We start from the raw sequence: 11,343 nt of genomic DNA on the forward strand, positions 1-11,343 counted from the left end.
ATAGAACATAAACCCATCAAATCCACCTCATGTAAGACTCTGCTTTTGAATCTGACGTTACTGATCTATCTCAAATCTTCCTTATGTCAATATACCTCCAACACATCTATCAGCTCACTTTTAAGTCCACCTAAAGCAGATGACCATTTTAATCAGGATACTCCTGACTTCCTCCAAATTTTATTTCACAGTAACTACAAGAATTAAACAATCAAATCAAACTCAGTTCCTTACCATCTACAGAGCCAAACTCCCGTTCGTGAGCGCGAGTGAGAATCTCTTTGTATAAAGTTTCCGCCTGCTTAAACTTGCCCTGTTTTAGATAGCAGGATGCCTGAAAACAGAACACCCCCAAAAAATATCAGCCACTGCTTTATTTATCTTCATAAGTAAAAAATACATCTCATGGTGAATAAACGTGCATTTCAATTCATCAGGGAATTCCTCTTGGGTTCACTTTAGCAAAGGCTTACCAGGTTGTTCTTTGTTTTTGCAACATTTGGATCATCTGGTCCCAGCTTGGTTTGATAAATTTCAAGTGCCCTCTGATAGTAATATTCAACCTCCTCATATTTACCCTGGTTCTGGCACAGTAAAGCCAAGTTATTTAACTGCTTGGCAACATCAGGGTGATCTTTCCCCAAGACCTGAAAGAGAAACACACTGAATTGAAACATCCTCTAATCATCACATCAAGGTTTAGAAATACATCATCTGGAAATATCCTGTTAGTTTTCTTCCTCATTAATTCAACACGAGGATGACAAAAGCAAAAGCTGGAGTGACCACCCCTGTAAGTGTTTAAGAGGCATCTGACACTGGAGGATCTGGTTTAGGGTTTAGGGGTTCCAGCAGTGACAGGTTAATGGTTTGACTTGAGGATCTAAGAGGTCTCTTCCAACCTTGATGCTTCTATAATTCTCTGACTCTATATCAGGGTTTAAAAATACATCACTCAGAAATGCCCTGTCAGTTTTATTCCTCATCAACTCAACATGAGGATGACAAAAGCAAAAGGTGCACTTGAAAGATATGAAAATGACTCAGATTGCAAACAGAGAATGATGCAGCACAATCCGTAACAGGAATAAAATTAAGTAGTAAAACAACATTACATGGAGAGAATTATGCAGAGCCTGAAGATTCAGACATTCAGTCTCAGGGACTAAAATTAACATCCACAGAATAATCAACTGAAAAATGTTAAGGATGTTTCAGGTTTTTAATTCCAACGCTCTTGTCAAATCAAAGACAACTCAGCAATCAAAAGGGAAGGAAAAACAGGTTAATTCTAAAAGAAGGTTAATTCTAAAGGCAGAACTTAGTATACACCCAGAGTGCCCCAACAATTCTACAGTTCTACTGGAGCTTACTATTGGTTTGAACTTCAGGTGCTGCTAGCTACAAATACATTGCTAACTCTGGGGTTCATCTGGCAGATCTAACCAACCAAAACATAAGAACAAAGGAAGAGTGTTTGACGTTGTCCTCAGAAAGCCATTGAGAGGTGTTTGTCACTCATACCTTTTCTCGGATCTCCAGTGCTCTCTTACACAAAGGTTCAGCTTCTTTGTACTTCCCCCGTTTGCCATAAAGCACTGCAAGATTGTTTAGGGTTGCTGCAACCTGTGAACGGGGGAGAAACATTCATTACACTGACACTGGCTGAACACAGCCGCAAGGCATCAATGTTTTCAATTTTCCATGCCAAGGGCAGAACTCTTGGAATTTGGAAATGAAGAAAAAATTACAAAAATGGATACATAAACAATAGCGGGGAAAAAACCAAAAAAACCCCATATAATTTTGCTTCATTTGTAGAAATGTCATTTAGTGCACACATCTTCTGAATATGTTCTTCTCTGACAGAAGTACCTCTCACATCCAGGCTCAGAGCTGCATGAAGTGACATATCCCATGGATCACAGAGACAGGTAAGTTGGAAGGGACCACAGTGAGTCATCTGGTCCAACCTCCCTGCTCAGGCAGGGCCAGCCCAGAGCACATGGCTCAGGGTTGTGTCCAGATGGTTCTGGAACACCTCCAGTGATGGAGAATCCACGACCTCTCTGGGCAACGTGTTCAGTGCTCAGTGACTGCACAGGAAAGTTCTTCCTTGTGTTCAGGTAGAACTTCCTGGGCATCAGTTTTTGCTCTTCCCTCTTGCTGTATCGGTTTCCCCCACTGAGCAGAGTCTGATCCATCCTCTTGGCACTTCCTGTTCATGGCCTTGAATCCATTCCTGAGGTCCCTCTCAGTCATCTCTTCTCGAGGCTGAACAGCCCCAACTCCCTCAGCCTTTCCTCATCCCTGAGGTGCTCCAGTCCCTTCAGCATCTTCCTTGCCCTCCCCTGGAGCTGCTCCAGGAGCTCCATGTCCCTCTGGTGCTGAGGAGCCCAGAACTGGACACAACACTCCAGGTGATTCTTTACATCACTGAATCATTTCCATAGTTACTGGCCCTTTTCCCTGAAACTTAATGGTGCTGCACTCCATGTGTTCTCTTTGCATCTTCTGAATAACACCAGGATGATGAAAAAAACCTGTCAGGAGTGAGAGCATATTACTTGGACGCATTTTCTGTAGTGTAAGCATGGAGTTCTTGGCAGTTGGGTAGCACTGCCACATTTTCCATGCTTGAAACTTTGAATCTCAGTTGGTTCTTCTCCATCCCTCCAACCTGTCGAGGTCCCTCTGAAGGGCAGCACAGCCCTCTGAGGTGTCACTGCTCCTCCCAGCTCTGTATCATCAGGAACTTGCTGAGAAGGCACCTCTGAGCCCTCCAAGTCACGGATGAATAAGCTGTGATTCTTTTACAGTGAAACATCACTGCATATAATGGTCAAAAAGTACTTTAAATACTTCAGAGAAAACAAGGATTGTTCCATTGTGGTCTCCTACCTGTACCGGTCTTAAAACTTTCCTGTTGAGTTTGGTGTTAGAATGAGCTGAACAAAACTGAGTGAAAGACACAGCTAAAAATAGGATATTGGAAGTTTACAAACCGCTGGATGATCTTTGCCCAGAGTCTTCTCACGGATAGCCAAGGCATCGTTCAGGAGATTTGCTGCATCTTTGTATTTGTTCTGGTCTCTGAATATTAAAGAGACACAATTAATAGTGGGGATTCAAAAAAGAAAGGCATAAAAAAGACACTGACTTCAGGACTAGCCTAAAGGCACTAGTACAAAGGGAAATTCAGAATATATTCAGCCATCAGGAAGTAAAAACCTGAAGCTGCAACCACAAAGCAATTTGCTGGTTGAGGATTCTACTGACCATGTACTATTTCTACACTGCTGCCCAATTTCAAGCTCTACATTTTCTCTAAGCAGGTAATTAAGACTTGCCTCCAGCAGAACAAAAAAAAAAAAAAAAAGCATCAAAAACAGCTTCATCCCAAAAGCAAAGACACAGGCAAAAATACAGCAATTTGTGTGACTGTGAAGTATAGGGAGTCACACACAGATTGCAGGACCCTCTGGAGGGTTTTAGAAATTAAAACAACAAGACAAATTTAATGGGAAATCAAAGAGTCAAAAAAGTCTAGTTTGGACATTAACAGGCTGTAGCCAAATACTAAATATTTTTTTAACTCTATGTCATAAATACAAATAATATAATGTAGAACGTAACACTATAAAGATTATTATATTTATATTATGTTTATGTTCTTGTCTAGTATAAAATCTACATACATATAATTTAAATGGAAATATATATAAATGTGAAATATTAGACAACACTTAGATCTTAATATTCTTTATTCCTGTATAATATAACAATATAAATAAACCCCCAATGTTATCTATGCTAAGCATTTATGTAACTATGGCAGAACAAACCTGTACACCAAAGCAAGTATGTTCAACATAGTGGCAACATCAGGATGGTCATGACCCGAAGTCTTCTCCAGATCTTCCAGGGCTTGTTTACAGAGAGGCACAGCCACCTCGTACCTGCCCTGGGAAGCATACTGGATCACCAGGTTGTGCAGGGTCCGTAGCCTGGCTGGGATTTCATAGCCACCTTGCTGGGCAGCAGCTGCTGCACTGCTGTGCTGCTGCTGAACTGAAAGAAAGAGTTGGAGGTGTTTCAAAAGATCATGAACAAAAACGTCTAACCTTGCTGCTCAGTGACACAAGGTGAGAGGCCCTGGATTTGATTTCTTCAACACACAGTATGAGGACACAGCACAGCAGTGAGGATACCTCGAACAGTCCCAGTGAAAATGTGACCATTTTACTCTGCGTAATCTAATACCGAATTCACATTATTGCACAGTTCTAGCAGCTCAAAGGGCCAAATGGAATAAACTAATGGAGGAAGTAGGAAACTATTTCAGCTCATCAAACTCTTAACAGACCTCAAGATTATATCGTAGAGTCATAGAATTTAAGGGTTGGAATGAACCTTAGAGATCATCTAGTCCCAGCCCCCTGCCCTGGGCAGGGACACCTCCTCACTAGGTCAGGTTAGATCATGATTTTGCCCTTAGAAATATTGATGTTTCCCTAGGGAAAGGAACACTAACATAGCAGAAAAACTCAGACTCAGGTGGGGGTTGATCTCTTCTCCCAGGCAACCAGCAGGAGGACAAGAGGGCACAGACTCAAGCTCTGCCAGGGGAGGGTTAGGTTGGATATTAGCAAGAGATTTTTTAGGGACAGAGGACACTGGAATGTGCTGCCCAGGGAGGTGGTGGATTCACCATCCCTGGAGGTTTTCAAGCTGAGACTGGATGTGGCACTTAGTGCCATGGTCTAGTGACTGCCGTAGGGGTGGACTTGATGATCTATGAGGTCTTTTCCAACCTGGCTGACTCTAATTCTATGAATTATTTGTCCTTTTTCCTTTGTTCTCCTTCTCTAAACATACAATTTTTTTTGTTTCCCTTTGTTAGACCAAGGGACACTTAAGGTTGGCACACAAAGGACTACAACACCTTGGATGCCAGAAATGACAGGTGACAGAGAAGGGCACTGAGTCATCACAGCCAACCTTTGGGTTTGACTTACTAGCCCTCAGGCTTAGCCACCTCCTTGCCAGTAGGTCCTAACCTTTGGCTGTTGCAACCCTCACTCTCCCACTCCCCCAAAAAATCTACTCCCCCTTTTCATCTGACAGATTTGTGAGGAGATTTAGATATTTCTCTCTAACTTTTTTCCATGAAAATCCAGACAATGCATAGGACTAGGCTCCAGCCAAGAGCCCTTGTCCTCTCCTTTCTAGTGCACAAAACCCACTCTCACAGCCAGTGGAGCCTTTTTACATCAGTGGACTATCACCATTCCAAGCATTCACCCACAGTCACTACCTCCCAGAGCACTGAAGGATTATAACAGCGTTTTGGGAGGTCAGGGACAGGTGACCAACATGTCAACTTTGTCTTTTGTAAAGCAAAGTAAGGGAGATAGGTATAACGACAGCTCTGCCACTCAACTGTCCCACTTCAACACCCTAAGGGAGGAAGGATGAGCTAAGGAGGGAGTTCCTGATCAACACTAACCTACTAACTCTTCAAGCCTTCCTTCCCTGGCTGGCTATGGATAGCATTCCCATGCTACCAAGAATGGAGTGTAACTTGTGCACATGCCCATCAGGGAAATGTGAAACTGTTGATTGCAAAGGTGGGTCCCTTCAGACTGATTGCAAAGTTGGGACCCTTTTTCCTGAAATCATTTGTCTAAGAGCCATTCTGCTCCTAGCACACTGAATATACACTACAATATCAACACTACCACCTTGACATCCATACAGAAACCACACTGCACTAAGCAAAGCTTGTCTATTCATAGCCTTTTTCAATCACACCTCTACCTCAAGCTTCACCACATATTACTCAGTCCTGGCCTGAAGATAAACAACACTTCCAGGATGAGTAGTAAAACTAGGGCAGACAACCTCAGCAAAGGACAAAAGACTATAAGAAAAAGATTTCACACTGACACCTGCCACCAAATCTTCAATCAGATCATTAAAGAGGTCATTAACAGAATTCACCATCTGGTCAGAAACTACCTCGGTCACTTGGAACTAACCTCATTTTGAGGCCCACAGGAGAGATTGTGGGAAGAATTTTGAACCCAAGTCAGTCTAAAGAACTTTACAACAGCTAGTAAACTCTCTTGAAAAAAACCTAGCCCCCAGTTCTCTATATGTCAATGTATAAAACATGTATCAATGACTGGTTTCCTTATCCTAGGAGAGTCATCCTTCACTCCTTCCATGTCCCAGAGGACTCCAAGCAAGGATTCATATTTGTCAAGAGCATCTTTATATTCTGCATTGTGGAAATACACTGTGTAACCTGAAGTGCACTTACTTCCTTGTCCTTGATCATCTTCATCATTGGGAAACAAGTCATCCAAAGGCTCTTTGGTGGAATCTGTATCCTTATCCTCCTGTAGAACAACCCAAACCAAACAAATTTAACCTAAGGCATAAATCAGCAGTGTTAAAGGAAAACCTTGCATTGAGAACTTCAGCATTGACAAGAATATCATCACTCACAGAGGTTATAAAGGTTATAAGCAAATGTATTTACATCCTCTGTCCCAAAACATAACAGGACACCTTCAGAAGAGCCTGGAATAGAAATCAGGTCTCCTAGATTGCGGTCTCAATTTAAGCACACAAGAACACACTTGCTATTCTCACAGAGGCATTAGATCTGATGAAAGTGCCCAGTGAATATTAAGCTCTGCTGAATACAGAACTGTCAACAGGACTTTTTGCAGTGATACACACAGTTCTGGATGGGCAAGGGAGAGGAATGAGGAGACCTCACTTTCTGAGTCCTCAACTTCTGCACAAACAATAGATCTTGCAGTTGTGATCTGTAAGGGTCAAAACTCAATAACAAAAAACCACACTTGGGAGGAACTTCATGTCCAATGGTCTCCATCTGGAACCATGTTAGTTTCTGCACAAACCATCAGTATAAATTGATTTTAAACATCCAAAGATCATTCCAAATGTAAAACAGGGAAATAGATCACCCCTCAATCCTGTCCCTTAAACGCGGAGTCTACACAATACAAACAGTTGGAAGTTCTCAGCAATGTTAAGCTCAGTAAGGAGAAAACCCAGGAGCAGAGCACACTCCCATTTTTCTGGCTCTTCACACACCTTTTTCCACAGATGAGGAAAAGCCAAAACTGCTGCTGTTGGCATTCAGTGGGGGCAAAATGGGTGCAAACCCAGCAGGTTGATGGGACTAGACCTCAGATGGGAAGTTCAGCACTTTAAGTGTGCAGATTCCAACTCCTACTGAGGTTGTCACAGCTGACTAAAACTAACAACAAACACTGTCCATATGGTTGGTACAACTATGAAGATGCTTCGCTTACTTGGACTCTATTTGCCAATTAAACTCCAAATAATGGTGCTATTTAGGCCATCTGCAGATTACAGTTGGACAGTTAGGACATCAAAACCTCAACATTCCCTTCTCCTGCCCCTGCTCTGAACAGGCCTCACTGGCAGAATTCAACCACAAACAGCAAATCATGAACCAGCACTGAACAATTCCATGGGCAACTGACCCAAACAACTCTCACTACTTAGGACACGACAAAGAGGATTAGTCAAGCAGTTAAGCATGACTAAACCACATACATTTTCAACCATTCTGTTGCTGAAATAATGAGTTGTGAAAAACTGTTCTTCCCAAGACACAGCTGAGAAGGTCTGGACACACCAAATGCGATGTGTCTCTACAGTCCCATCTAACTCAAGGGAACAGAATAAAAGGATTAAAAGAAGGATGAATAAATCAGAAGTCGTTTTAAGTAACTAGTTCTGTAAATTGAAGTTGCGTTCATCTTCTCCGGATCTAAGAGTATGGAACACAATGGGCTAGGTAAACACAACTGAAAATGTGCAGATGATCACAATGTCTGGCAGAAGGTCCTGAGAGGGGAGACAGTAACATCCTGTCCTAGTGTAAATTCTTAACAGATACAAAAGCTACACACTGATTTCGCTAGATGAAAATTAAGCCTTTCCAGCAGACAAAATAAGCCAAGTCCCCTAGATACTTAGAATCAATCAAGGCTTACACTCCCCACTTATTTTAACTGCTGAATTCATAGAAGTGGAATTTTGCTTTGGTTCATATTTTTTAAGGTTACATGATGGATAAGGATACATATTTATGGATTTTGACCCGCATGGATTTTACTAACCAGTAAAATACATACTCTCTTAACATAATGAACTCTCAGAATCATTCTGCACACAAGTCAAGTATTTTAATGATGAGTTTATGCTGCAGACAAATGAAATGTATCTGTTGTTTCTTGCTAACCAGGCAGATGACAACACACACATCAACGTAAGGTGCTTTTCACTCCACAGCTACTTACCGATGGCGAGATATCATCGTCGTATTTTTTTAACTGATTCATGAATTCTAGGTGCTTCTTTTCTTCCTCTAGCTGAGCCACAGACTGCTCACTCTTCTGTAGCTTCTGCTGTGTGTTGGCTAGTTCATCCCTCAGCCACTGATTCTCCTGGCACAGCCGGCGAACCTGAGCGCGCAACTTCTGCTTCTCCGACTCCACCGCGTTCAAGTGATTCGACAAGGCCATCATCACCTGCAAAGCAGAACGTGCCCCATGACATCCTTCCCCTAAAATACAGTCCTGGATTTCACATAAAAATATTTTATTACTTGAACCTTAAGTATTCACTTAAGGTTAATGAGAAGAATTCACGTAAGTTCTTCTCATTAACAGGTAACAGATATGTTTCCTAGTTGCATCCAAAGGAGTATTTGCCAAATAAATCACCAGAGGCTGTTTGGGCACAAACAGCTCCCCAGGCCTCAAGCCTGACAGAGCTCACAGAGTGTTTGGACAACACTTTCAGGCATATGGTGGGATTTCCCCTGTGAGGACAGGCTGAGGGAGTTGGGGCTGTTCAGCCTGGAGAAGAGAAGGTTGTGTGGAGACCTCAGAGCAACTTTTCAATATCTGAAGGGCCTACAAGGAGCCAGAGAGGGACTCTGTGTTAGGAACTGGAAAATCCCCCTTTAGAAACTGCTTTTTCCTATAAAGGTAAGAAAAACTGCAGGTGTAATTTCCTAATACCAGTCCAAATCTCCAGACTTCAACACCTACCTATTTACATCTCCAAGAACGTAGCCCCTACCTATTTACACACCCAAGGCTTCAAAGCCTACCTATTTACACATCCCAGACTGTTCTAATGTTTTAAATTACTTGGGCTCTTCAAACAGTGGCATTTGTAACATCAAAAAGCACCTTTAGGTAAATTGTGATCACAGAGTCAACAAATTCAAACACTGAACAAGCTGTAATGGCAAACTAAGATCTTTTGTCATCTTACTCCCTAGAATTAACTGACAGAAAAGTCTTCTTACTTCTTCAGCAAAATTAGTTTCATTTTCATGGAAAATTTATGGCACTAGACCTACATACATGTCACAAAAAACATGTTTAACAGGTTTTCACATCTTAACTTAAATAAATCAGAACAAATTACTCCATTTGTTGGAGTGTTAGAACAGTCTTATCAGGCCTGAGAGTAGGAGTTTGGAGTGGAATTGGTTTCCTACCAAAGGCAGCAAATGCAGATTTCTTGGCTCCTCACCACCACAGTTCACAAAGCACCACATGGGAAAAACAAGGCAGGAACATCTGCAACTGAGGCTGCTGATCTGGCAGAGCCAAGAGTCAGAACTAGCTTTTTGGGAGTGCAAATACCACATCAAAGTTAGGAGAGAGAAGGTACTAATTCACTGACACATCTTCTATAAACACCCATTTCAAGGTAACTCAACTACTGCAACTTTATTCCATAGTATTCCAACTTTATTCTAGTATTTTCTTCCAACACAAGGAAGCAGAGCTTTTACAACACACTAAGGCCTGACAGTCTATACCATGTCCAGGCTCTCTACATTCCCATGGCTGATAACCCACATTTCATTCTCTCAGCCTCAATTCACCATGATCCAATGCACACAACTTCCAGATCACCAAGCAATGATAGGTCAATCCAAAAGAGAAATCTGAGCACAGTTATAGACCAACAGAAAGCCTGTTAAAATAGAACTAACTCATTGGCATTTTCAACTCATCTGCAAACACTCTCCCATTTGACACTGATGACTGTGTCACATCATATCCTTTCAGGTTTTTGACCTAGTACAAAATACCCTAAAATTGTACTGGAAATACAGTCCTGACAACCTAACTAAGCACTCATCTTCTCCAGACATCTTCATCATCTAAGAGTTCACAGAAGTTAGTTCTGAGTCCTGTCTTTAATGCACCAAAGTTGCTCAGATTCTGTACTCAATTCTTAACCTTCCAAATGTTTTTAGATCCAGTTTGGGTTTGGTGAAATGTTCAGTAAACATCAGAGATTCTTAAGCTCTCGGAGCATCATGAGCTACTACAAAGAATCTCAGTCATGGGGAATACAAAGATGAATTTGCAGTTTCACCAGAGCTCAAAGGCTGGAGGAAATTCATTCCTATGTGTGGATGTGTGTGAGACCTTCCTAGGCAGTAACTCAGAGCTAAATGCCACTGCTCAGTTCTTCAGCTGCCTGAACATTACCTGCCTAATGCTGTGGAAAAGTCTGCCCAGAAAATATAACTGCCTCACTGTCATAAAGAGGAGCTCAGTTACGAGCTTCAGTGTCTTAACACTGAATGCATAATTAGCTCCACAACACAGCAAGATAGGCAGCAATTACCTCTATTAATTACAGCAGTTTTTCCCTTAGTATACAAGAAAAATGGTAAATGTCCCGGCACATTACTAATATTTGGTAAGGCAAATTAAGTCCTCAAAGTCTGAAATGCTTTATTTTTACTGCAGCTTTACCTGTGCTTCACTAAGGCCAAGCTCCAGCATTTCCAGTGACTTTCGAATCATATTTGATTTTTCTTCCACCAGATTAGTTTCGTCATCTTTCTTCAAACATTTCAGTGTTTCCAGTAAGCTCTGCAAAATTGAATTGTGTTCATTCTTCAGGGCCTCTAGTCCATTAATCACTTGCTTAGTTTTGGCAATGATTTCATCTTGAGTAAGCTTCTCCAACTTCTCTTCCTTTAAATACACCATCGTGGACATGTTTTCATACATTCTGAAATGGAAGAGAATGCTAGTTAAGGCAAAAGTAAAAACACAAGTAATTCTCTGTAACTGAGCAAAGGTAGCTTTAAAGAAGTCATTTACTTTTAAGAAGTTATTAAAACATACCAACTTGAAATGTGTATTCAGAATACAATTATATTTGTGCACAACTTTTGTTTTAAGTCCTGGGTTTGAACAGTGCATTTCCAGGTTCTGTTTCCAGATTCAC

The 11,343-nt window shown here is 41.5% G+C and overlaps 1 protein-coding gene across 1 annotated transcript; it reads right to left on the reverse strand.

The window, feature by feature from the left end:
- Nucleotides 1-234: 234 nt before the first annotated feature.
- Nucleotides 235-11,123, reverse strand: LOC103806814 (kinesin light chain 1; the record flags this gene model as incomplete). The annotated part of the gene is made up of 8 exons (XM_009079522.1): nucleotides 10,863-11,123; nucleotides 8,370-8,600; nucleotides 6,326-6,404; nucleotides 3,846-4,071; nucleotides 3,006-3,093; nucleotides 1,525-1,626; nucleotides 474-647; nucleotides 235-334 (listed from the first exon to the last, which is right to left on the reverse strand). Coding segments are annotated over exons 1-8 (1,261 nt in total), but the record flags the coding sequence as incomplete, so codon positions are not given.
- Nucleotides 11,124-11,343: the final 220 nt, after the last annotated feature.

The sequence above is a fragment of the Acanthisitta chloris genome, unplaced genomic scaffold, assembly GCF_000695815.1.
Source record: "Acanthisitta chloris isolate BGI_N310 unplaced genomic scaffold, ASM69581v1 scaffold29247, whole genome shotgun sequence".
NCBI lineage: Eukaryota > Metazoa > Chordata > Aves > Passeriformes > Acanthisittidae > Acanthisitta > Acanthisitta chloris.